Consider the following 27945-nt stretch of genomic DNA (forward strand, 5'->3'; position numbering starts at 1 on the left):
GGAAGTCTTCAACAGGTCAGGAATGACTGAAGAAAACCAGCAGCTCTGGAGCAGCAACTGGAGTGGAGCCGATGGGAGGCTGCCCAGCAGCTGGCCGGTCCTGCTGGTTTTTTAAACTCGGTCAGTATCCACACTTACAGAAACAGAAAAGCTATGGCGCTCGCAGCTTTCGGATACTTTTGTCCGTATGAAGCAAGCGAAACCCTGAAACGTTTTTCAGCTTACACCACATCACATGCCTCCTGCAGATGAAAATGTGAGGAAAGGCAGGAGCCCAGGAACACAGACTTCCTCCTCCTCTCACAGAGACCAGCCTAGTCGGAAGGAAACGTCTACTGCTTATCTCCACTTCAGAAAACAGAAAACATAGCTCATGGTGGAAAAACACAGGCAAAGGCCAACAAGAACCCCGGGGGCACAAACAGTGGCTTTGCACCAAACCTGCTCAGTACTCACAGTTTATGACACAGAAAGCTCGAGGTTTTTGGAGCCGTGCTTTTACACCGTGTGAAAATCTGTCTCAGGACTCTCATTCATTGCACTCTCTCAGCAATAAGTAACACCAGCTCGGAAAAATCACGTGCCTTGAAAGCGGTGTGGTGGGAGGGCACGTTCACAGCACACACAGGCTCTCCTTTGTGCGACTTCTTCTTTCTGAACTACTGGATGCTTGCTAATTTTTCTAAGCTTTTAGCTTTTTTTCTTTAAAAGGAAAATGGTAATTCTCAAGAGCAACTGCACCAGGAGGTAGGGCTTTAGAAAAAGAAAAAAAACAACAACAAAAAAGCCCTCAAAAGCCCACATTTATTGTCAAAGTCTCTAAAATTATGAGATTTGACAATAAGGCTTTTGTTCTTCTGATACATGCAACTAGGCAACATGCAGCTTGATTTCTGCAGCCAGCAGATACTGAAAATACTTTCCACATACAATAGGTGTCAATTTGACTTTATTTAAGGAAAAACGGGGAAAAAACAGTAATTTCCATAATACACAGAAGACAAGTTAGATAGCACTGCAAAAAAAAGGCTGAGTGTTTTACTTGTCACCAGTCTGCTTTGCAGCTCTACGATTAGTAATTTTAATGCAGTTTGTCATTTTGTATTATTGTTTAGCATCTTTATAATCAGCAGAGTTTGGGGTTATAAATCACAAAAAGTGTACTACTACTACTACTATGAAAAACTAAAAAACCCACAAAAATCACTTTCAAATAAACCATAAATATGTGATGCACATTAGTGTAACAAAACCATTTTTGTAAACATTTTCTCCAACATAACATGTGCATAAGATAAAAAATAAAAACACTGCAGTCATACAAGTTAGGGTTACTTTGACTTAAAGATACAGAAAATTATTACTTATTAAAGCTTAAAACTAAACCTAGGAGCTTTTCTTTTCTTCTTTGCTTACAAAAGCACTGTTTGAAGAGTTTTATGTTGGTATACGTAGTGGTTTCGTAATACTGTTTTTACCTTGCCATGTTGGCACTTCTGTGGAGGCAGCAGCTGCCAGGCGGGCAGCCCCACCGAAGGAAGGAGATTCCCCTCCCCCGGAGCCTCAAAACTTCAACAGCACGTATCCGTGACCTGGGCATCCCTACAGTACTGGAGCATCTTCCTCTAGGTGAATAGCATCAGCTTTCAAGGACTAGATTAATTTTTGACCACATAGCGTTGGAAGATTCAAATCACGCAGACTGACATTCGATCGAATCGGCTTCAGCAAACTACACTACAGGGCAGCTGTGTGATTACACCCACATCTACCAGCACATCGCGTTTCCGAGTCCTCTTTAGTTCAATATAGTACAAAAGGTTGATCGTTCTTCTGGCTGACCACACTGGGCCTGAAAAGAACACATCCTTCACCTTCAACGCTATCCAAAAGTCATACAAATAATTAAAAAAAAAAAAAAATAGTTTTAAGTATTCCTCCGCCAGCAAATGTAAGGCTTTCTTGAGTTTTGACTCTTTTGGGGGGCGGGGGGCGGGGGGTGTTGTGTGCACACGCATGCGCTGGCGGTACGCATTTACCGCTCGCTTTTCAACTGTCTACGATGTTTGAAGGAGAGTCTTCAGCAGCAACGCTGATTGGGATTGAAGGATTTACAGCAGTCAGATTTGACACCAAAAGAAGGGTCTGTCGAGTCTGAGCTTTGCACGCCTGGCGCTCTTGGCTCTTAATTGATTGTGTGACCAGTCGCTTGAGCCATCGGTTTGACTGAGTTGAAGACTACGTGTTTAAAAAGCCCTACCTGTCATGCCATGAAGGAAAGTTAACCGCAGCAGAAGACAAAGCCCATGAAACACTGAGAGCCTGTTCACTGAATGAACAGCTTAAGGCAGCTGTCAACAAAGTACCCCACTGAAGGAATTAAAAAAAAAATAAAAAGTAGTGAAAACAAAAAGGAAAATGGCTGAATTGTGACACTGTGCATTATTACAACACCAACAGATTATTATACACTCAAGGTTTCTCAAGTAATGAACATGTAGCCATTTAACAAATTATTACTCTTAAGACATTTATTACAAATGTCAGAACTTATTCATAAAATAAAACTGACTTTTAAAAAAAAAGAAAGAAAAAAAGCCAGAGCTGGGATCTTACATCTAAACACAGGTATACGCTGTTTTTATGAATAAGCAGTATTAACTACATTCTTAAAAGAGTTTTTAGTGCATTGCATTCTTAAAAAAGAAAAACATCACCGCCCCAAAATGTTTCCTACATCATTTAACAGTTTATAGAACTAGCCTAGTTATTTTTACCTGCCTGTTACTAAGCCCACGTGTTAAAAGAGTGAAACCTCTGGTTTTAGGCTAAATTCAGACTTCTATTAAGGATGAAACTGGTTTAAAAAAATGCTTGCTTCACCAAATTTTGTAAGCAAATTACATTAATCAGTGTCTCACTGCCATACCGCTACCACTATTGCCCCAACGGACCACTCTCTCCTCCTGCTGAAACATGCTATGCAATAACAGTCGGAAACCTTTCAATCTGGTAGTTTTGGTATTAAGATTAAATTAGACATTAATGGTTTTCATCTAAAAATGTATAAACTAAACCACCTCTTTTATTTTATGCATTAAAAACAATGAGGTAGGCACAAAAAATAAACATATGTAGTTTGGATTTTATTTCTCTCTTTTTTTTTCTTTTTTTTTTTTTTTCTTTTTTTTTTTTAGTTCTGCGAGTGCAGACTGTGGTAAAACTGTTGTTGCACTTCTAGGTTTAAACAAAAATTAAACCTTTAACTGAGGCAGTGCTAATACTGTGACATAACCAAGTTCTGGCCTAACACAGAATCATTATAGAAAATGAAAATTTTTTCCTTTTTTCTTTTTTTTTTTTTTTTTTTTTTTTTCCTTTTTTTTATCTGCACATGTTTCAGGCAATACCTGGTACACAGAAAATGACTAAAGTTATTGGCCAGGCCAAAATAAAACGGCAGAAACAAAAAAAACCCAAGAATTCCACCCCCAGCCCCTTCCCACCCTCCCTGTCCCCAAGAAGAAGTTATCCTAGTCACTGTGTCTTTCACATTTTATAAATATTAACTTCTTAAAACCTGCACCTTCCTCTTTGTCCACATATTCTCACATTACAAAAAAGAAATGTCAATTAAATACATCGTTAACATTACTAGACTAGATCTGCCCTCTGTTTCAGCCAGTCTAACTCTCTACACCACTTCTCACCTTCTCTTGCCTGCCTCCTGTCTACTCAACAGCATGTTCATGGTAAGTCTGTCCTTTTTTCTTCCTTTTTCCCCACCCCCCTCTGTTTTAACACTAACACACAGAGTCCTTCAAAGCCTAGGAATCCTGGAGCTGAAGGGAAAAGACGACCTGTAGCTTTCTAGCATGATCCCAAATCTCAAAGACATTGTAGCACCTGATGGCAATATCTTTACAGCACCAGCTGCATCGCAGCCTCGGTTGAAAAACAAAAAGAAACCTAACACCAGTGATGCCTGCACACACATTTACACAGAGTGCTGCATTAGTGCAGGTCTGTACTCCAGTTGAAAATAATTCCAAGTTATGAAGATCTCAGACTCTGGATGTCAGCAATTCCTCGCCAAAGCCCACCACTTCTACCAGCTCAGAAGAGAAGTCCTGCCAAGGGTCATGAAATAGACTTGACTGCTTCCACCTGACCGTACGGAGGCAAAGAAAACCTGCAAAGAAAAGAGACTGGTAAATTCAACAGGTAGGACAGCAGCGGCTCTAAGTTGCCTTCACTGTCCCTGATTTTACAGTGCAATTGCAGTGCTGTGCTGGGTCTGGCGGGGGTGGAGTTGATGTTCTTCACAGTAGCCCATATGGTGTTGGGCTTTGCATTTGTGGCTGAACAGCGTTGTTAACACACCAGTGTTTTGGCTACTGCTAAACCACGCTTGCCCAGCACCAAGGCTTTCTCTCCAGCCCCCTCACCCCTCAAAGGCCAGTGGCCTGGGGATGTGCAAAAGGCCGTGAGGAGACAATGCTGGGACAGCTGACCCAAACTGACCAAAGGGATGTCCCACAACATATACAATCATGCTCAGCAATAAAAGCTTAGGGGAAGGGAGAGGACAGGGGGGACACTGGGGCGATGACATTTGTCTTCCCAAGCAAGCATTACATGTGCTGAAGCACTGCTTCCTGGGAAGCGGCTGGACATCTGCCTGCCAATGGGAGGTTGTGAATTAACTCCTTATTTTGCCTGGCTTGCATATGCAGCTTTTGCTGTGCTTACTAAACTGTATTTATCCTGATCTATGAGTCTTTTCACCTTCCTTCTGTTTTCTCCCCACCCCATGGGAAAGAGGAGTGAGCGAGAGGCTGGGTGGGCGTTTGGCTGCTGGTCAGGGTCAACCCAACCCGAGCGCCCAGTTAAAGTACATGTTTATCACCTTAGCAACAAACTGGGGGTGGGGGATAGAATTATACCTTGTCATTGCGTTCACATAAGAACTTAAGTCTTTGTGCCCTTTTGTGCATGAACACACCGTCCAAGTGTCCAGTTTCCACTGATCGTATTTCAATAGCTTTTTCTCCCCAGCCCATAATCTGGTTGGATCGGATGTACGCTTTGGAAAGAAAACACAGCAAACAGCCCATTAGGACAGGTAGAGGGCAACATGGAGGAACTGAAGAAGCAGAGGAATATACTCACACACCCTAGTTAAAAATTACCTGCATGTGCGTATGCTAACTTACACGTTCAGAGTGCTATTTCTGTCTTCAGCACCTTCATGATGCCTAAAAATATTATTTTTTTTTTTTCTTTTACATTTCCCCATGGGTCTTCGATGTTATATACTACTTCCCTGAGCATTCAGGACACAAAGGGAAATTTACAACCTTCAATTAAAGGGAAGGAACATTGAGTTTTTAGAGACTTTTTCTCCCAAGTTTGGCAGACAGGCTAGTTAGGTGTTGACAAGGAGAAAGCAGAATCCAAGGTTTAAACAGACTAAACCCATCCGCTCTAGTATGTCCCCAGCACCAGCTCTGTGTCTATGGCATTATTTCTCCCCCTTGAAGGAGTTTGTCAGCAAAAACAGAGAAAGAGGAGACAGAAAGGGGAAACTAGGAAAAAAATGAGCTAGCCTGCTTTAATAGGAGTGATACTTCAAAAAACTGATCTCCTTGAGAAAGCCAATTGATCTGAAAAGCATTCTGTATATCTCAGAAGAGGTTCATATTAAGCTCTCCGAGCGGAAATACTGTTATTTATTATACTGCTTTCCTTTGTGCACAAATAAAGGAAAAATCAAGCATTTTTCCCTAGAGTGTCACTGGGGGAAAACAGATTAGTAGTAGCATGAGGAAAACAATCTGTTCTTGAGAGCAGTACAAAATTCAAATAAAGGGGAAGTCATCAGCATTATGAAAAGGTATATTCAAAAAGCAATTTGATGGATAGTCTTAGGAATGCTGCCAAAAATAACATATGGGAGCTTAATGAAGAATAAGCTGTTGCCTCTGATTTTCATACATACTTAAAAGAAAAAATAAAAGAACAATAGCTCTTAGCAAGCAAAAATAAAAAATATTTAATTTTGCAGTACTTCCTTTTTATATATTTTTTTCGTATTAATTTTCAGTGATATCAAATCAAATAATCTACTACAGTATATTGTACACCTGTAACATTGTATATATAACATTATACTGGAAATTATTTTATTTTTAAATATGTCACTAGTGGTAACTGGGACAAATAGCTTCTAAAAATTGTGAGATGAGGTATTCAGGTGGTGTCAGCTGCCTCAGTGCCATTTACTTCACAGGCATTCCAGTCCCCAAAGGCTCTGCAATTTGCTAGCTGATAAATTCTGCTTGCTTTTAGATCTGGTTGAGAGTTAATCACCACAGGAGTGAAAATGTTTTGCATAAAGCCTCTTTAAATTTCCTCTTCCATTACTGTTCGTGTTCCTTGAAGAGCTACCAGCGGTCATCTCTCAATATGTGCACCCATTCCAAAGCATGTAAAATGCAATGTGCTTGCCCAACAAAAGGCAGGTGTGACCACAGCCCATGCTACACTCAGCACTGAAATACAGCAGCACGGGCAGTAAGAGGGATCCTGATGTGTACTTGTGTCCGTAACAAATCTGGGCCCATTTTACCACACCCATTGCTCCCACTCTTGAAACTACCTTATTTTGAGCTGGAGAGATGTGGGAGCATTATGACGCTAGGATAGATGAGCAATCTGCAGGGGAATTAAAGTACACACATCAGATCAGATATACAGACTGTTATCTGTATAGAATTACCCATGATGATATCTTACCCATCTGCCACCTTACATGGCTTTATACTGAACAGTTCCCACAACTCTTCCCAAACAATTCTTTGTTTCTTTTATATGCCATTTGGATTTGAACCATCACGGTGGACTTCACTCATGTTTTTAGACTTTTTACCATGTATAAAGACTGCAATTTTTTTTAGTAAGGCTTAGGCAAGGAGCAGGGGGTTGGACTTGATCCTTATGGGTCCCTTCCAATTTAAGATACTCTATGATTCTAACTTTGTGGCTCTCTAGCAAAAATTCTGCAGTAGTTTACAGAAGCCCCAGTGAGTTTTTCATTCCTGAACTCCACAACCTGCTTGTTGGCACACTGTTCTTAAAAACTCAGCACAAAACAGATCCATATGATTACTCCCCAGTTTGCACTGTTTTCCAGGAATACTACAGCATCATTGCTTCTGAATCTGAAGTCAAACCCGATGCACCTTCCTTCTGCTCATGTGCACACACTCACGCTCCCTAACAGCACATCATACATGATTTGCCAGGGGCACTTACCAACTGAAGTTGGCATTTCTCCCCACTGCAGAACCACATCCTTGGTTATCCTTCCATAAGTGTTGACATAAACTCCTTCATCCTCGTAGCAGACCAGCAGCTCCATCCCATCAGTGTTTGGGAGAATGATGATTGCATGAGGTTGGATACTGCTCTGGATCTATGGGGACAGAACAGAAGAGGAAGCCTTTTGTTTTAATGCCAAAGAGCCTGTGATGGGAGAAAGGGCTGGGCGATTTTTGATTTTGGCTGACAGCAGATAGGGGATTCACTCATTTCAGAAGCGTTAGCTCTGCTCCCCCTGAGCTAGACACCTTACACAGTGACAACAAAGACCTGTAAACCCTTGGGGCAAAAATCCTCTCATCTTAAGGCAGACATCTAAAAATGGGAAAGATTAACTTCTCTGTAGAAGTGCCCATTTCTTTCCATGGGCAGAGAGGGCATCCTGAGGCAAGCAGCCCAGATGCAAACCTCAGACCTCTGCACTGTAGTGAATAGTGCTTGGGGAGGGGTATCACACACTGCAGCCCCATCTGACACCTCTGCGTACAACGAACAACAGGAAACCTTGGTAGCTAAGGCCATCTGGCTTTTGCCAACCCTCTCATCAGTGGGCTATTGTGTTATTTGTACCACCACCTTACAGCCTCTGCCCGGCATTGTAATGCACTCAGCCACTTAGCTGCTACCCCTGAAACAGTTAAGTTGGCCCACATCAGATCTAAGTGGGCAGCTCCCAACTGTGTAGACATACTGACCACAAGGAGAGGACTGACAGGGAGGCACAAGCCCCTACACGCAGGTGGTAGCATCTGCTCAGATCCCCCCACCCAGTTTACTGCTGCCAGCATCTGGCAGTGACCCACAGGGACAGTGTGACATGATGGTCACCTGAGGAAGAAAAGGGGCAGGGGAATGGGGGTGGACCAGAAAGAAAGAAAAAAAACGGACCCCAGCAGTAGCTCTTACATGTGTTGGTAGATAAATATCATAGACCGATCCTGAATCCACATCAACAGCATGGAAGCCAGCGCAGGAGCCATAGATCACTTTTAGTCTCTGACCCTCTTCTACGGTTAGATCCACCAGCAATGGCTTATGTACCAATTCTCCAAACGACTGTGAGACAACCATCAGTGAGATTTACTTTACTGCTTAGAACCACAGTGGGTTTCCTAGAAACAAGCTTTAATGCACATATTATCGGTTTATTCCTCCCACATCCCTCTGGCCCCCATCCACCAGACCAGTTAGGCTAACACATGTCTCATGGAAAAGGACAGATTACTCTGCAACCTGTTGCATTTCAATCATATAATATTGTAAGCTATTTTCTGTGGGGTTTACTTCAGTTGGTCTGAAGTTGGTTTGAAGTAAACACTAGTGTCAAATTGCCCTGAACTTTGGGGAAGAGAGTTCTTAATAAAAAACAATCTGCACAACCAACAGTAACTGATTGCCTGTAAATCAGTCTGGTAATTATACCAAGCCAGCTAACTTCATTCTTGCCATGTTCAAAAAAAACCCCAACCAATGCTGAGTATCACTTAAGGACTTACTCTGCTCAGATGAAGATGTTTAGACTCAGTTCATGTCTCTCTGTCTCATGTTTTATTTATAGAGATGAAACAGACAGTTGTGATATTGTGCAATTCTGATTATTAGTTTATGCTCAGTTACAATTTAGAACTTTAAGTGTATTGCCTTTTAGAGCTACAAACATTCCTAAATTAAAATACAATACGAAGTTAATGGAGATTTACCAAAGAACTTGTAATATGGCCATGAAAGAATGTCAGTACATTTTTGTAAAAGGGGTAACTGCAACTGGCTGTGAGAAAATCCTATGTATAGTTGAAATATACTGTTACCTTAAAGGCCATAAATTTATGGTATGGCTTTGGTGCCCATGCATAGACTTCCACAGAACTCTTCAATGCAATTACCAAGAACTTGATTCTCTCGTATTTTACTGAAATCAAACAAAACAAAAAAGAATTCAGCAGTCATTCCAAAGTCATTCCAATTACTTCAGGAAAGCAGATGATGACAATATCTCTCCATATTTACATACATTGGGAGGTTTTTAGTAACACTGCATTTTAGGATTGTTAATTCTATGTAGTTAAGTATTTTGACACATTTAAGCCAAAAAAATCATTACTTTTATCAGTAACTGAACCTGTCACCATGTTTCAAATTACCTAGTCGGTACACATATATTTACACTTATTTTTTTCCACATTAGACAGTGCTTACTCATCAAGAAAAGAAAATCAGTTTTCAGACAGGGACATTTCCAATAAAAGAAGGCTATGACTGTGGGCAGAGTGTGTTGGCAGTTCCAGTCACAGCACTGGCAGTGTATTTTGAGCTATTGGCAAAATTCCCCAGAGGAAAGGAAAAGAAAAGAAGGAACTGATAAAAACTTAAGAAAGAAGTGCATTTCAAAAGAAAACAGGCAAGTTTGAAAGCTGAGCACTTGCCTTTGTCCCTAAAGTCTGAGATAACTCATTTGAAAAAAACCAAGTCCACAGAATTTATAAGAAATAAGGTGTCATAACATAATCTGATCCACAAATGCTCGAATATATCTCTGCTGCCACATTCAAACAGCTAGCTCAATTAACCATGAGAAAGCCCTGTTCACTACTACTGTTCTCAACTGGGGACTGATAAAATCTAGAAATGGCCATTCCAGAAGTGTTGCAGGATCTGCATTACCAGCTGCCATCTGGATTAGGGAAGGAACAGATCATGGGGACTTCCAAATACTGAGGTTTGTTAACATGTTTCCAGCACTCTTTTTAGTGAGAGAAAAAAATCTTAGCATTATTTAGATGACACTGACACTGAGAAACCTCTGGAGGTTTCTGCAATCTCTTTACTCCACATTTTAGGGGAATATGACACTTTTCCAAAAAAATGAGTAATTCTATGCACCTTCGTCCCAACCATAACTGACTTTGAAACAAAGCAGAAGTGAAAATCTCTGGCTTCTGAGATGAACGCTTCCTTTAATAAATACTATTCTAATGTCTTTTAGATGCCTTACTACTGTACAAGCCTGCAGTTGCTGTCTCTTGGTAGGCAGCAGGGAGACAAAGCTACTACTTGCTCTCTTTTTACTCTGCAGGAAAGCAAGACTACTGAATTCTAAGTGTTAAAGGACTTTACACTTTTTCAACAGACGAAAAAAAGTCTCAACCTCCACAGCTGTACTGACTAAAAAACAGAGCTTTTGTTCAGTCTTGTCTAGCTTACAAGACTTCTTGGAATTTTTTCTCAGGGAAGAGGAGGGTGTTGAACAAAACCACCTTATCTGTGAAAAAGAATCTCTGACAAACCTCTTTCTTTGCTCTGGATGCTATCTGGGAATTCACCCAAATCTTAAGTTTCAAAAGAGCAATTTATTCTTCAGAGGAGCCAAAAGTTGCCTGAAGCAACCAAGATCCATAAATACCACTTCACCCTGACATCTGAGACCCCTGTTGCATCAGAGACAAGGAAGTGATCGGTGCCAGCTGCCTCGGTGGCAGCCTCCAGACTGCAAGCCCAGCTATTGGCAGAGTTCATCCTTCTTGGGAACTGAAGCGCAGCTGTCAAAGAGGCCTCTCACTACCTGAAGAAGTCTACTGTACATCTATGGCTCAGAGGGAAGTTCAGTGCCAGGCTGCAGCCCAGGATAACAAACCCCTCTTCATCTGGAATAGAATGCTCTTTGTTTCAGATGCTTCCCTGCTGGAAATCCTCCTTTGAATAGCTGTTAATGTATTGTTACCAGGCCACTTCATTATGCTGCTGACACCCTGGGGTATGATACCAGAGAAGTACATTATTAATTGTTTTCAGGGTCAAGCTTCTGGTTCAGCAGTCACTTAATGCCATCATTATTGATTACGCCCCACTAGCAGGTTTTTCTGAGAGCACAGGCATGACAGGAGGAGACTGAGCTCAGCCCAATTGCTGCTGCTCCACACTGACTGACACAGCTGGAAAGGAACTGAACTGGCTCTTAGGAGAAAACCAAATCAAAGGCAACATCCAGTGCCCATTAAGATGCCTCATGAAACCGAAGCAGGAGACAGAGCTCTCGGTTCACATCCCCACCTGCAGGGCAGCAGGCTCACTGCATACCCTGCTGACTGCAAATGCTACATGCTTCCTTCCACTACTTCTGGTGGAAGTTCCTACAGCAAATCCATTTAAATCACTTAAAACCACTCAGAAGGCACCTGCCTAATGAAAACACACTTCATCCCATAACTGTACTGCAGTGCGTCTGAGACGGCATTAGGAAATTTTGTAAGCTAAGGGGAATCAATGAATCATCTTGAAGTTAAACATATGCTTCTGTTCCCAGACGCCTCCCCAAAGCTCGTGCACTAGCTGGCCTTGCTTTTTCCTCCCACTCTCTTTCTTTTTTTCCTTTCCCCCGCCCCGCGCCAGTCTTTAAAATTTACATTAAAGACATGTGACTTCATCATAGTAAAAGATCAGGGAAACCTGTTGGTGAAGAGAACAGCTGCTGGTTGACAACAGTCCCTCTGTTACCCAAAGGGTCTAACAGAGGTGGCGAAACTTTACCAGCCCTCACTGTCCATATTAGCACTCTCCTGGAAGCTGCATCCACTACGGGAAGAAGACAGACGGGGATCTGCACCTGCTTCAGTTCACAGCCCAGCATTCCACTGCAAAACCTCTCCCATCTTCAGCTTAATCCAGTAACTTGCCCTCTATTCTGATGCTTTGCTGGAAAAGTTCTCCCCGAGGGATAGGGAAGACAGCTAGAAATAAAACCGGACCTTAAACCTAGCAGCTACAAGCACTGCAGTTCCCTTTCTCAGCCAGCTTTTATCCCGACGATTTCATTACTGTACTCACTACTCACCAACTTTGTAGTGCACACAGCCTTCCAAGTCACCCACTGTCGTCCAGCCCTGTTTCTTTTCTACTTCAGGGTCGTTGTGAAGGATTTTATTCCTTAACCAGGACAAATAGTAAACTCGCAACTTGTTCTTCTTACCTGGCCACAAAATGAAAAATAATGGTTTATCTCCATAGGAAGGTTAAGTGCAAAAAACCCTGCCCAAGCAAACAGAAAGCCCTGCAGAGCAAACCTATGTAACAATGAAAGGGAAACTGCTGCTACAACCACAGAGATCTCATCTCCCCCCAGTTTTTACATCCACAATAGCTTTACTCCAGACTCCACCCAAACACACACTTTCCTGATAATCAATGACAGAGAGACACGGTAATACCACATGAACATAAAATGATGAACGCAAGGGAACAGCTCTTTGATTGTCTGGTTCTTAGGATGCAAACAACCTTTATTAGAAAAGGGTTATACTCCCACAACAAAAGCACCAGACAGTCATGCACTGAGATTAAATATATATACATATATAGCTGAGTCAGAACAGGTCTTTTCACACAAAACTGTAGGAGAGCAGCAGGATGGAATTTGAGGCCTGAAATTATCTATACAGCTATCAGAAGAGAGTAAAACTAGTTTGAATGGAGGAAGCTAAAGTGAGGAAGAATATGGTGATGAAATGTATTTTACAAATCCTTCCCAGGTAGTGACCAGGATGTTTCCACCTCTTATATCATCCACAGAGACACAAACTGGTCAAGTTTTATTAAGATTGTTCATTATTCCCCTGGTGGAAAACCACACCAAACAATAGCACTAAACAATTTCACTACTGAAACTCTTTACACCAGTTCTGTTGTAAGGAAAAACGTTCAATAACTCTAATTGCAGTGAGAGAATTTCACATGGTCCATGCAAACTTCATCTGCTTGCCAAAAGCTGACAACTGCTTTGTCAGCAGCCCTTCCCTTGTGCTGCAAGGGGTGCAATGCTTAAGAAGCTGCACACAGAAGCTGCAAGAGGTGTTTCTTCTCCACAGGTGAGAGAATCTACTTGCTCAGACTGCCCTATCTTCAACTGACAATGCATCTGCCATGGTCATCAAAATACAGCTCAAGCTCTTCACTCTCAATGAGAAGGCCTCTTCGAATGCAGAGCCAGGTTCAAGATAAAATTTATCAGCGATTCCTTAAAACTAACGGCCTATGAAGCATTTGCTGAACTAGCCAAAAAGTGGCCCTAAACACACATAGTCAAAGCTTGCATCCTCCCTCCCCAGCTGCTTTGCTGCCTTAAGCCATTACAGTCCCACAGATACAGCTGGAGGCAAGGAAGAGAGATCACCCCTGCTTTCACTAGGAGCCATTAATAAGGCCCAACTAAGTCTCTGTGCAAGGAAAGGAAACAGGAGATGTTCTCAGGGACTCATCGTGTCAGTGGAACAGCTCCATGCTGGTGCTTCACCAGCCGCAATGAGGCAGCCATGTGACTATGGACAATGTTTCGTGGCCCCTGGAGCTCAGAGGAAGATAGCTGACCTGTACTGCGGTCAGTGCTGGGCTGGCCAAGTGATACAGCGCAGGTCTACACAGCAGAAAGCCACGACCTGTCAGGATGACCCAGCTGGCAGCCTGCCAGCCAGATCCAGCTATAGAGTTTAGCTGATGTCTTCAATTTGTATTTAAAGTTTTCACACGATGCCTACTGATGGATCAATTCGCAGCCGGTTGCTCATTTCAGGGACAGGGATGGGTGTACAGTATCAGGGGGTACTCGCTGCAGCAGGACATGAAGCCCAAGCATCGAGACCATCCTGCTGTGTGGAGCCAGCTCCACACTGGGGTCCTGGAGCCAGCACAGAGCCTTTACCCTGATGGCAGGGGATCCCTGCACAGAAAAGATCCTCGGGAAAAACAGCTGCAGCGGTTGGGGCAGCACACGGGGAACCACAGCTTGCAAATAGACTGCTCCATGGAATCCAGAGCCACAGACTGTTCTATTACAAAGATGCATGGTCCAAAAGAACTTTTTATGATTACTTGGATGGAGAAGGGCAGGAGGAAAAGAGGCAGTTTCAAAGTCAAAAATTTGTTAACTGAGCTTAGGTTTGAAGTGGAATTGGAGACCCATTTTCAAACACTGGACCTGCTGTTTGATTTTAAAAGCCCCTCTGCTCTGATGGCACGAAATGAAATGTGAAGTAACATTGCACCACCCTTTCTTTATCCACATCACAAATGTGACAGCAGATTTGGCAGTAAATGAGCACTCTGATTTATTGCCTGACTTCATATTTATGAAGCCATGTTTCATAAAAGGATAAAACCCCACCACTCCCGTAGCTTTCTAAAAATTTGGAAAAGGAACTAGAGCAAGAAACAATATTTTCAGAAGTCCCACATCTGACAAAGGAAAGGTCCTCCCATGAAATTACTGAAAACAATAACCACAAGGCATGTTTTCGAAACACTGAAGAACAGGGAATATAGTCCAAACCAGAAGGCACTGCAGTTCTGGACAAGGAAGAGCTCAGAGGGCTCAAGGTCAGTACAAGCACTGAATGTTTTAAAAACCATCACAAGACCCTGCCCACTGGGAGACAACTTCTGTCTCAGCTGTTTTCATGGCTTTATCTTCCCTGGTTGCTTAGTCAAACTTGAAGACTCAGGATGAGCAGTACACATGGGAATTTCCCAGCACGTGGCTTTTTTTTTTTTTTTTTTTTCACATGATGTATACCAGGGTATTTCTCTCCAGCCAGAAACATTTTTCAAAACAACAACAGAGAGATATCTCAAGTGTGTTTCCATTGTGTTTTAGTGTCTAGACCACAAGGAAAGTCACAAGACAGGAAATTCCTCTGCTTTTCAGCAGCCTGACATGAAAAGAGCAGGGCTGGTTAGTTATATAAACGGCTACGTGTGTATTTCAACAAGTCATGCTGCTCTTAATGTTCATATTGGGAGTGGGGGGATGAGATCTTTCTGCTTCTAAATCTCTACCAGTCAATTTAAACAGGTCTCAAAAATCTGGGTGGGGTGTTGGTTGGGGTTTTTTCAGTCTAATTGTTATGGTCTTGAAATAAGAAAGAAAACCCTGCTCCAGTCATCAAAGGAACTGATCAGTCAGTGACTTGGATAACTCCTGGCTCTGATTCTCCCACACGCATAGTTTCAAATGTAAAGTCCCTCTTCCTGTATTGAGTTTTTGGTTTTACTGTTGCTGTGGGTTTTAATTATTAAGCAGGCAGATTCCAACCAGTTCTTCTACTCTGTCACCCCTTCTTACCTTCTCAAGTGCCACCATCAGCCAGTTGGGCTGGCAAAACCCTCAGGGAGCCACAAGTGGAGCATGTTCTGTATGCACGTTGCTGCTCTCTCCTCCAGCATTTTAACAACTCTCAGCACTCAATTACGTGAGCAGCCAAAACTGGTTTTGCCTCCCAACAGTATGAACCGAAGAACCAACGTGCTATTCTGTTTTGACCTGCAAAGCTTTCTTGTACCAGCAGCTCAGTATCTCAGTATCAAAAGCTTTGTTGTCAAAAAGGTTTGTATTTTAGATATAAATTGGGGAAAGAACTGATTTCAGGTTTTGAGACTCAAGAGTGCGTACCAAAAGCAATTCTAAGTGTCAATCCCCTCGAAATCCTAATGCACTGCAATTTCTTGGCACAACGTGGTGACACCTTTCAATCCTCACTACCGTCAGCACATCACTTCCTGAAAAAGTCAAGGGAGCATACAGCCAAGTGCACTGTAGGGAGTCAACCCAGCAAAGTGGCAGCAGTCCTGGGATGAAGCTCAGAGGCAACTCCATAACCAATATGCCAAAACAGACCATTTGTAGAAAGACTACCTTATTTCAGCATTCCTTGTTTGCCTGGAGAGGTAGAGCAACTCACTGCAAATAAAAAGACACTAAAGAAAGTCCATCACGAGTGTAGCTTAAATTGAGAACTGCAGTGCAGAAGCCAAGAGGAATATAAGGAGGAGCCCCGGCATAACGACATCATGGTTTCGCTGAGTATGCTCCCCCAGCCCTGCCTCTCAGTGGGCAGGGATGCCTCTTTCCTGCCTTGTACTCCATAAAATGGAGGAGATGAGACAGAGATGAAGGTATAAACTAGACAAAAATCAGCTGATCTCTTAAGGGTTAATGTAGTGTGTCTCCACGGAGGAAGCAATAGTTTTGAAGGAAACAAAGAAAACGGATGTGTCAGGGTACTCAGATCTTGACTGACGCAAACGTAAATAAACCTAAAACAATTACACACAAGATTGAATCACAGATGCCTGTTGTCTGTGTAGAGATGCTTCAAAACAACAGATTTTATGCAAGTCGGATTATACAATATTTTTGTTTACAAGGTCTACTACAGAATAAATTCTACCAAAAGGTGCTTTTCAAACAGCTTACATGAAATTGCATTCAATTGTCTAAGCGTGTGTCCTTTTGCACAAGTTTTGGGAGAGCCAGTGGAGTCAGAGCAGTTCTGGAGCCTCAAGAAAATTCTGGGTGGCTCTGAACAACATCACAGGGGCCACTGTGAGAAACCTCATTTAACATCCTCTCTCTGTCACACATGAGCAGTATAGCAAAGGCTGATTTCACAAACAAACCAAAAGGAAGGTGAATGGATGAACGATAACTTGTGAAGAAAGATCAACAGTGCGCCACGTCAAGTTGCTTAACAGCAGGATGCCCTTATACAGTAACTCTCTGGAGCCACAGAGTCTGGAACCTCAAGCTTCATAAAACACCTTTTTCATCAGCGCACACAAAATAAACAACAATCACCACCACCCTTCATCTCCCATTGCTCTGCCATCTGCAGTTGCACCCAAAACCGGCACCAATCTGCTTTCTCACACTGGTAATGTCCACAATATGTACACATTGCAGTCCCCTCTCACAAACACACACACACTCAGTGCACATCACTCTTATTTTCCTACTTGCAAGAGTGTTTCCCGTTCTACAGATTTTAACACAAAAGATGTCTTTAAACCTAAAAAGCAAATCATGTTTTGGTTAGAAAGAGGCCAGGCTGAAAGTAATCACGACAGAGGGAAAGAATGCCATTTTTACAAACTTCACAAAGCATTAATTTACAGCTCCCAAACACTGACCCAACAAACAAAGCCAGACATTTCCCTTAAACCGGTAACCGGTGCAGCATTCCCACACAAGGAAGGACAGGGGGCAAGCAGGCACAAAGTATTGTGTGGAAAATGATTCACTTAAATTAACAAACTGTAGACTCAGATGAAATGATGGAAAACCCACTGACTTCAGTGAAGTCAAGACTTTCCCCGCCCCCCCCCCCCCCCCCCCCAACACACAGGCTGCCAAGAAAACCTTTCTGCCATGCCATGCCAGATGGCAGAAAAAATCATGATGAACAGTTAACTTTACCAGAAATTGTCACCAAGACATTCAGCCCTTCAAGTACATCCATCTGCTGGAATCTTCTTCGATTGATGAGTGGATAAACCTTCCCCTGACCACTTCTGTCTAGCAGCATCAGACCACTTTCTGTTCCCACTAACAAGTTCACTCCTACAAAAAACAAAACCAAAGATCAAGTTAGCAAGCAGATTTTCCACACATTCTGATAAACTGATGCTTGATATAGCAACTGTCTTGTTTCAAGCAGGTCTAAACACTGCTGGTTGGGTCTCAGCTGCCTGCAGCCTAAAAGATCTCATGATGTAGAGGCTTCCTAAATTACCTGCCCACCGTGACTACTGACAACCAGTTGCAGTGCTCAGGGGAGTGACAGACTGGTAGACCATGGAGAGTTTTCTAGAGCACCAATTCCTAAACAGAAAGGCATGCTAATGTTGGAGGAGAGGTGAGGCACAAAGTGGTACCCAAGCTTATATATTCGGAAGATTATTAGCTGTTGGTAAGAGGGTTCTTATAAGGATGCTCTTGACAAGAACATTGCAAAAAAAACAGTGGTAGGGGCTTGGTCTCCACTGGGAGAAACAGATTGTGGTACAGCCCTCCTGTAAAAGGATCGGCACAGGGTTGGTCCTCAGCTTCCCCTACTATCTTTTCCATCTGAATGGTAAAACCAGAGGAATTACAGTAATCTTGTGTATCCACAGATTTCTCCTAAAGACGAAGCAAATACAGACAAGAAAAGTCAGTAGGCCAGTTTCTTTACACAAAGGTCCAAACATCCACTGGAACACTTTCCAAGAGCCCACAAACCTCAGTATTTAAAATCAAATACTTTTTTACTTTTTTAAATATATTAGACTAGGTTTTAAAAATCTATTAATGTATTATCACTAATAGTTATTTTGTAACTATTTATTTGCAACAGTGTTTCACTCCAGGAAACACAAACTGTGCAGAGACAGGTCAGATACAGTGCAGGGAATGGAAATCAAACCAAATGCATGACTCCCTTTATTAGACTTCTAGGTTGCGATCCCAACATAAAACTTGTCATTCTTAAGCATAATAAAATAATGAAGTAAGAAAAGCAAAATGCACACAAGATGATCACAATGATACTGCTTAATGGCCTTAATCCCTAGTCAGACAATTAACGCCCAGATATAACTTTACTGGTGCCAATGGATGAACCTTCTCTAGCGTAGCACGTGGGCTCAGAGCACAGGAGTCTGTAACTCGGTGCAGTCTGCATCTCTAGCAGCGGCATCCCTTCTCACAGTATCAAAAAAGGGCATTGCTCACAAGGATGAGGAACGCTACCTAAACACCGTCCTGGCTACCAGGCATGGGAGTGGTTTCCAAAAGGGAGGGCACAGTCACCCGGACCCACGGGACACAAGGTGTCTCCCAAAGGGGCAGAATGTTAGAGGGGAGCAGAGCGGCAGCCAGGAGGAGGTAATGATGGGGAAGGGGCCTCAGCTGCTGGTGCTGCAGCAGTCTGAAAAACTTCTGGCTGGGTGAGAAAAACAGACGTAGCACATGGAAAGGTCGGACACCACACTGCGTATCTCCAATTTTCCTCTCTCGTCTTTTCAGTAAGGAAACTTCAGAGGTCACAGCACTCCCCAGAAACCATCACGTCTCTTTGCTCAGACTTGCTGCTCCAATACTCCTCTGCCTCCTCCAGGCAGGAAAGACCACAGATGCCACCAGGCACACAGCATGTCTTGGAAGAGGGCCTGCCACCTTCCCACGCTCTCCTTCAGCTGATGATACCTCCCTCCGTCCCCTTTCTGCCCTCCTCCTGCTTCTGCATCCCCCACACTGGTCTGCACCCGCTGGATCCCATCCCACAACCTCCAGGCGCATTACACATTAGACACTGACCCATCTCCCATACTGGGAGATACCCTCAAAGTGGGAAGTGGCAGAAGAAGGCAGGGAGAACAAGGCACGGCGGACTGAGTCAGGGCTCGGCACAGGCTGCAGCAGCACCTAACCAGCCAACAAAGCACGCAGTACTGAGTCAGTCTCCCTACTGCAGCTCCAGGATCCATTGACTAAAGCCGTAAGTGATTCAGCTTTGGCACGTATTTTTGTATTTTTTTTCCAGAGTGGATTACAATTCAAAGCAAGCCACATGCACACTGCTCCCCCAGGGTCCCTTTCCCTCTTTGTGCATCAGGGCTCAACTGCTCCCACCTCCACCCCCATCTCTTCCTCTGCTGCCTTTGTGGTGCAGGTGTTTCTGCTTCGAGTTTACATGTGTGCCCATCCCCAACCCCTTCCCTTAGCTATATGCATTTTGAGATGAAACTAATGAGGTACTACACACTGGTGGCAAGAAGTGCCTGTACTTTAAAATGCAGGCACTGTTGTTGTGTACCACCACCCTACAATTAAGCAGTTCTGTTTTTTCAAACAAATGGAAATGCTTCCTGAAAAAGTACAGGCTCTCTGTGGAGGCTGGGTGTAAAAATCTATGCTACTGCATCCATGTCGTTACCATTGACTATCACCACTTAGAACTAGAAGAAACAGCATCACAGACCTAATGCAGTCAGAAACCTGCCAGATAACTGGTAAAGGCAAAGCAAAACAAAGCAAGCCCCCTTCTTTTTGATTAAGAAACATCACCATGAAATGGCTTAATTTGCTTAAGGGTAAAGGAAGCTAAACCTTATCAAGAAATAAGCATGTGTACCAGCTTGCATCACCATCAGTTTGGCCCTAATTGTTGAACAAGGAAGTGCTTTGTTACAGCTGTAAAACACCTCTAGGATTTAACACCTATACTTCAAATCACCGTAACAGTCTGATACATAGATCAAAGAAACATAAAACCATTAACACAAATTGCTACTGGCAAAACAAAGCAGATCAGAGAAATTATGAGTCATCTTTACTGATCCTGTATGATTTCTCTCTGCCTTCGCCCTCTCATAGCCTGGAAGTTTACATTTGCACAACTCTTACTCACATGAATACATGCAGAAACAGCATTGGGGTAAAAATTCTTACCAGTAAATTCTGGAAGCAAAGAAAACAGCAGACAGGAAGATAACATGTCGGGAGGGCTATTTAATTGGCATGGCTTTGCAGGCAAGAGGGACAGGACAACAGTGCTGTTCTGAGAAACAAGAAATGCTGGAAATAACCTCAAAAGAGAACTAAGGCCTTGTAAAGAGCTGTGAAGATGTAAACAAGAGAAGTGCACTGTGTTACCCATACAATCATCCTGTGACTCAGGGGAATGGCCAACTCTCTTCACAGTTTTTAAAATGATATTCATGCATGTTTAATGTCTGTCAAGTTTAGGGATACTAGATAAATATGTACAAAACATACATAAGCATCATCTGTTAACATCTAGATAATGAAAAAATTCAGATGGCCCCATAGATTCTGGCCTAGAAAGAAATGACACAGCAGAGAAAAGCTTTTGCTGGGTGTTGCAGCAGTGATTCCATATCACAGGCACTGCTCCAAGCCTTTCACCAGCACAGATTCCTGACTAACTGACACTGACATAAATTATCCCTTATGACAAGAAGGCCAGACACACTTGGTCAAGTGACATCCCATACCCAGCTTCTCTCTGCACTAACTACTCTTAACAAGACCAAGTCATAGACTCACAGTGGAAGATGTCCTTCCTACCCTTCTCTTTCCTCTTCCTTCCTACATAAACTGATGACTGAGGTGGAAAGTCAACTTACGAAACACATCTTAATCAAGCTCCGCAACAATACATTAGCAAAAGGCTCAAAAAAATCATTATTTTTCAAAAGAAATACCCTGTGTGCACCAGATATACAATGTAAAGATGACTACAAGCTCCCAAAAGCTGCAAGACATGTACTAGCAGGAGTTAATAGAGCTGAAAAAGACATCCTGATCAGCTGAATAAAATCTTAACTGTGCCATCAGAAGCATGTATACAGCAGTGGGAAATTATATCAAAGCAGAAGCAACATACTATAAAAACCAATAACGATCAACTCTTGCAACAGAAAGATTTAAACGAGCATTGAATAAATGCAGAGAAAGAGCTAAGGTTTCACAGATACATTCTCAAAGACTGTATGGTCACACTGGCACACGTGCACTTCAAAAGTGCAGGTCGCAAGGGAGAAACAGGCTTGCATTACCCCATAAGGCAGCACACAGTATCTCAGAATTGAATCTCTTCTTGTATTTGCGAATCTCTGGGGTATCACTCTGTGGCCGTGTATTTGTGGGATTCACATTGACAACTGATCCTTTCCGCGTAGGGTCTTGCCTTATGGCCTCTGATCTCATTGCTTCACTAGAAAATCCTACTGAAAAGAAGAAAAGTAAAGCGCATGTAATATCCCTCAAGTGCTAAATTCTGGCCATAAATTCTTTACACCATACAACCCATATCAGTAATTGAGAATACTGAGCAAGTCTTTCTTTTTGTAAGAAATGTAAATGGAAAAAGAAATAAACTATGCAATCCATTGCAAATCAAATAAAAAGCATGATGGTAACATTTGTAAGTACTTTAAAGAGCCACTGAAGTCACTGAACCCTTTTTCAATTGTCGTCTTCGGCTACTTTACTTACCCACAGAAGTCACAGTTGTCCCACTAGATGGAGAAATCTGTAGTAATCTGGGGTCTATAAAAGGTGTAAAGGAGGAGGAAGATTTGTGTTTCTGGAGTGTGTTACTAGCGGACTGAGTCTGCAACGTAAATTTCAACTTTATTAATATTAATGACAATAAAAAGCATGGATAACAACAACCAACATTTTTAAGTCACTACAGAATTATGCTACAGAGCTTCCCCAAGCTTTTATACCTCCTTTAAAGATACACAACGCACTGCAGGCACCACACCTGAACTAGACCATATGCACACTGCACACGTTACAGCGAAATGTAATTAGCTAAATTGTCATCCCTGTCATCTCAGCTGCTAGCAAAGATTTTTAAGGACTGGCCACTACAATCAGGCACAAAGCGAGGGAATATCTCTTTTTTTAAAAATCTGCTTGAATGTACATATGCTATCTTATCTGCAAGCTGTCCACTATCTACAATTTTTGAATTTATGAAGTATCTCCTAATGTGAGCTAGTTTAATAAACTATGAAGTTTGATGTCTTGGCTTGTACAACAAAATCAGAACCATCTGGGATCAAGCATTCACTTCTACGATGGATTATGTTTCAATGTCCACTACTGTTCGTTCTCCCTATTTTGTTTAAACTGAGCCTCTTGCCAGAAAGCTGCAGCAGGTTCTTCCACCTTTATTTGACAAAGCAACATATTAAACCTGTATCGAACAAAGGGGCTCATTAGTGTGGAAGGTGTAGCAAACGGTGATATGAAGCTATGAATATGTAGTGGATAAAATCACTGATGCTTGCCAAGTTATGTGGTCTAAACGTGAAAAAACATAAAGAAAAGAAGACAAGTGAAACAATGAACTGTTAAAAGTGGAAATGGAATGACTTAAAAACCCTTGCCAGTTTAGTATTACAGTGACAAGATTGCATACTGAAGCAGAACGGGACAAGTGGGGAAAAAAAGTATATATATGAAGGGCGTGCATGTAGGTAAGTTATATCAAGTAGTACTGGGGTTTTGCTCAGCTTTACACAAACGTAGTTAGAGACCCTTCTTTATCATCAACTTATCTTCAGCCTCTGATCTTTCTAAGCCTCTGCTCTCTACAGAAAAACCAGCAAGGAATCTTAGGAGTGTATCATTCCTCTGCACAGCTCAATACCGAAAGGCTCCTTCGCCACCAGCCACTGCCACAGCCTCCACTTCCCAAGCTGAGTTAACTGAACCCTGCTTATTTATTGCTTAGATCAAAGTAATGAGCAAGCATATCACTGGATCAATCGACTGATCTCTGTAACCTATAAGAGTGTGCTTTTAGAAAGATCAAAGACCAATGAAGCATAGCTGAAAATTGTATTATGCTAACTGAATTTCCAGGAGGAAACCCTCCCACGCACCCTCCTGCTACGTGGTTCAGAGCATTCTTGATCCTGCGGTAAACACAAGCGTTGCCATCAGCCTACCCAGCTCACTGCAGCTTCTCCTCATCACAGCACTTGCATGCCTACATGGCAACATGGCACTCCTGAGAAGCATCAGTTTCTTTGCACCGAGTTTTACTCCCCCTGTACCACTCCTGCTTGCATACTGAAAGAGGCTCTCCCAAAAGCCAGGCTGTCCACTCAGCTAGGACTGGAGCCACTACACTGGGCTCCTTCCTTGCTTACAGCTAGGGCGTAATGGATGTATGTAAGGGGTGAATGACACCCTTCATTCACACGTGTGCATCTCCTCTGCTGCAAGCAGTTGCATACACATGAAGGACCAGGTTTGCCCACCAGCACTTGGTAAGGGAAGGCACCACCCCCGGATCAGCCCATGACAGTGACAGCAAGAGGGAGCTTCTCCCATGGCGAAGCCTTGCTCCTCCACCTGGACACAACCAGCGCTGGTGGAGAACAGTCATCTTTACACAGCTGCTTTTCAGAGTACCCACATACTTGGAAAAAACCCAAAGATTTTCCTCCAGTCATTATTCCAAAGCAACAATACCCCAGGCTTTTACAACCCTCCCGGGCAACACCTGGTTTGTTCACCCAGCCCATATGGCAAGCTTTAAAGAGCAAAACCCCTCCACAGCCGCCTCCTCTCCCGAAGGGTGAGTTTCCACAAGCAGCTCCTCATAGGTGCGGAGTTACTAGCCCAGCCTTTACTAACAAAGACAAACTTAACGGCTAATTTTTAAGAGGCACACTGCTTGCAATTAGCCTACTCCCAGAATAAAACAGAATTTACAAAAAGAGTATTGGCTTGAAAACGCGGTAGTCAAGTTTAGTTTAAAACAAATGCCATGCAATTAATGACTCACTATGAGGAAGCAAAAATAGTAAACTGGCAAGTTTGGCATGGGACTGCTCTAGAGTTAAGGGCTTCTTACACAGAACTGAAATGTGTTATTTGAGGGGTGGGAACAAAGGTGACAGAAAAAAAAAGCAGGGGAGATTGGCTGGAGTTCCTTTGCAAACTAGCTACTAGGCAATGCTGCTATAACCCTACGAAAGCAGCCAGCTGTGGTGTAAGACATACCTCATTAGTAGTTAGCTTGTCCTGGGGTGTCTGTGGGGACATGGTGGGTGTCGGCTGGCTGGAGGATGGGGAGGAGGAGGTGGAGGAAGTGGAGGAGGAATGGCTTTGCTGTAAGAGATCTGGCAAGAGGTGAATGCGACCGGCAAAGCCATTGCTCTCATGATGGCTGGCACGCTTTTTGTCAACTGTACTCTGTAGAAAAAACAGGCACACTTGTCTTGCTCAAGTGCTGCTTAAAGGTCTATATCCCTAACAACCTCTCTCCTTCTCTCCCTCACTTCCTACCTTTTTTACATTTTTTGTTTAATTTATTTTTTAAAGTAAGCTGATAATCCATGCCTTGATGCCTGGATGGAAAGGGAAAGTGGGCAGAGCTACGAAAATTCAGCAAATTCCCACCTCTTCTGGTAGGCAAAAGCTTAGTTCATGTGGTTAACTCGCACAGCCAGTTAATTAACAGAAGAGTAACTGTGCTGGCAAGTCTTCCACCACAATGTGGACAAGTACATTTTTGGGGGCGGGGAGAGGACTTCTTCCTCTATTGTTTTGTTTGAAACTAACTTAAATCCTATACAGATAGGAGCTTGGACTGTCTGGTGAATGCCTTCAGCTAACTATTTAAAACAATAAGCATGACATCTTGATTTTCAAACCAGAGGGCTCAATTAAGAAACTGACATTCAGTTATGAAATTCAGAAATGCGATTACCAAGGAAACTCCTATAAGCTAGCACACTCATTAACATACGAGCTCATTTAAAAGCAGGGAATCATCTTTCAGAGGCACAAGAATGCGATATTTTCACAGTCAACACAGTGCTCTAGCTCTGTCTGCATTTTCTGCCTCACCATCTATTTTGCTTCTCCGTTCCCCCACACTAACCATTGCATGAACTTTGTATGTACGAGTGTGTGTGTATGTTATCTGGGTGGTCTGTATGCCCTCAACTACAGGTTCAAAACAATTTAGAAAAACCTTGAATGCCTCCTCCCCAGCCTCCCTCCCAGCCCTATTCCTGAGAGCCACATTTGGGTCTATGGTAAAAGTAAACTAAGTTCTTGCTCCAGACACTTGCTCCACACACCTGCAGCTTTTCTACCCTTCTCTCCCACAGACTTTGAGGTACTCTGCATGGTGCTGCCATGGGTGTCACTGGAAAGCATGCAAAACAGAAGCAAGGGGTGAAAGGCTACTCTCCTCTTTGCATGCATCAAACATCTTGCTCTTCTGAAAATCACTACAGCTGTGTCTTGATAATACAAACAACAAATATAATGTAGAAACAGCATGGGTGAATGAGCGAGTGGGTTAATGAGCACAGAAAAGGTGCAGCACTGCACAGGGAAGGAAAAGCAATACCTGTCGGACAATTAAGGTGCCCTCCTTTGAAGGAGTCAAGGCAGGTTCACTCTCCACATCATCATGGACAATCATGGTTTTCACTGACTCTGTTTCACCATTGCTCAAGTTCAACGTTGACCTAGTTACCAGAGAAGAAATAACTGGAATGAGGCAACAGCACTTGTGCCCTAACTTTCACTGCCCCGCACTGAGCCACACTCAAAATTAATCTCTGTTGTTACCAGTGTGCAATATTTACATAACCTGTCTAGAAAACCTTCTCTATAAAAAAACAGAAGTCAGGAGTTTAACACCACTTCTTGTTTTATAATGGATCAAGGGAGAAGAGGGAAAGGACATAATTTATAGAAGCCTACTTTTTGAAAAGATTACTCTCAGTGTTTGAAAATGTGAATGTACAAGGCTGTTATGTCTTGCTCATAGATTGTTGTAAGCTGAAAGAACTAACACACAAGCCAAAATACCAACGTCTCCTTTTCATTCAACCCCCTAAAAGGGAGAAAAAAAAAAAAAAAAAAGGCAAAACACCATTAAAAGAACTAACACTGCTCGGACATCATCTGGTCCAGAAGTAGATTCATCTGCTCCTTCTTGCTCCATGTCATCATCTTCCTCATCTGTTGTCCCTGACTCCTCACTTGAAGATGAGTAATCTGTTACTTTATGTGGAGGTCGCACATCCTCTACCGCTCGCAGTTCCTTTGCCAATGCAGTTAAATCCTGATGGGAGAGGGAGGAACAAAATGATGTTGCAAGGAAGAGACGATAAGAATTTGCAAGACAAACTTGTCCACTGTTGTGTTTCCATAGACCCAGCAGTATTGTTTCCTCTGATTTATTCATTCCTGATAGTTACCAAAACTCACTTTCTGATAAATAAAAGCATCAAGAAAGTCAACCTAAGGATGCCTTGCATATATACAGAAAAATGTGCACACTCTGAATCCAGACTATCCTGATATGACTTCAGTTTATCCCATTATACCATCTGAAGGACATGAACAAGCACCTGGTCCCACTCTCACACAGTGGCTGAATGTCACGGTTCGTTTTCCTAAACTTCACAGGTCAATAGCATCCACCACAAGAAATCTAGGCAGCAAGGTAGCAGGAAAGATCCTGAGACTTAGTGAGCCACCCAAGGCACAGTTCACAGAGAGCGGATCTCCTGGGAACCTTCTGATGCATTTCCAGTTGCATGGATCCGCACTAAGGAGTTCACCTGAGAAGTCAGATTCACTAGCACCAGCTCAGTCACACACAACTGTCAAACAGTATGGGACATAAGATGCTTTTCTGTCTGCAGCTTGGAGTTTGGGCAAACCAGGTTTGCAGTCAGTGCAATCTGCTCACAATTGTGTAGCTATGCTTTATTTAACTGAACACAGTTTATGGCAAATACTTCACACATTATGCTACCAGAAGTGAAGAACCAACCTCTATGTTTCTTTAAGAAAGCAGCTTTAACTGACAGATTTGGGTGCTAGTGCAGTGTCGTAACGACAGGAGAAAAAAGTTTTAAGGCAAGTTGGAAATAAAGTGAAAACCCACTGTGACTCCCCAGATACAACCTGACATAGAGCTGTAATCAACGGTAACAGCAGTCAGATTTTCTTCAAAATGTCAGAAATCTTTCACAGAAAATAGCAACAATTTAAGGTCTTACCACTTCTCCCTGCACCATTCAGCCCAGCATTGGCACATTCAGGTCAAATGTACAATCATTGGTCCAGCCCCAGGAAGGAAGCACAGGATTGAAAGAGAAAGGCAAAGGTTAGAAGAAAGAAGACCAGAGAGCAGAAATCAATTCCAGAAGCAGAGCAAATTCTAATGCTCAAAGTACTGT

At 42.7% G+C, this 27945-nt stretch overlaps 1 protein-coding gene across 9 annotated transcripts in view; it reads right to left on the reverse strand.

The window, feature by feature from the left end:
* Positions 1–932: 932 nt before the first annotated feature.
* The window catches only part of MAP4K4 (mitogen-activated protein kinase kinase kinase kinase 4), a 170894-nt gene continuing 143881 nt past the window's right edge, over positions 933–27945 (reverse strand). For 4 of the 9 annotated variants that reach the window (XM_056327267.1, XM_056327270.1, XM_056327266.1 and 1 more), the window contains 12 exons: positions 26644–26819; positions 26097–26217; positions 24737–24928; positions 22205–22322; positions 21766–21936; positions 17621–17764; positions 12212–12346; positions 9192–9292; positions 8290–8439; positions 7318–7477; positions 4947–5086; positions 933–4192 (listed from right to left, as the gene is read on the reverse strand). In XM_056327267.1, the coding sequence (XP_056183242.1) occupies positions 4109–4192; positions 4947–5086; positions 7318–7477; positions 8290–8439; positions 9192–9292; positions 12212–12346; positions 17621–17764; positions 21766–21936; positions 22205–22322; positions 24737–24928; positions 26097–26217; positions 26644–26819 (1692 nt within the window). In that variant the 3' untranslated portion in view covers positions 933–4108. The remainder of the gene's footprint in view (positions 4193–4946; positions 5087–7317; positions 7478–8289; positions 8440–9191; positions 9293–12211; positions 12347–17620; positions 17765–21765; positions 21937–22204; positions 22323–24736; positions 24929–26096; positions 26218–26643; positions 26820–27945) is intronic. The other 5 variants (XM_056327272.1, XM_056327271.1, XM_056327268.1 and 2 more) reach the window with 3 other exon arrangements.

The sequence above is a fragment of the Falco biarmicus genome, chromosome 2, assembly GCF_023638135.1.
Source record: "Falco biarmicus isolate bFalBia1 chromosome 2, bFalBia1.pri, whole genome shotgun sequence".
Classification (NCBI taxonomy): Eukaryota; Metazoa; Chordata; class Aves; order Falconiformes; family Falconidae; genus Falco; species Falco biarmicus.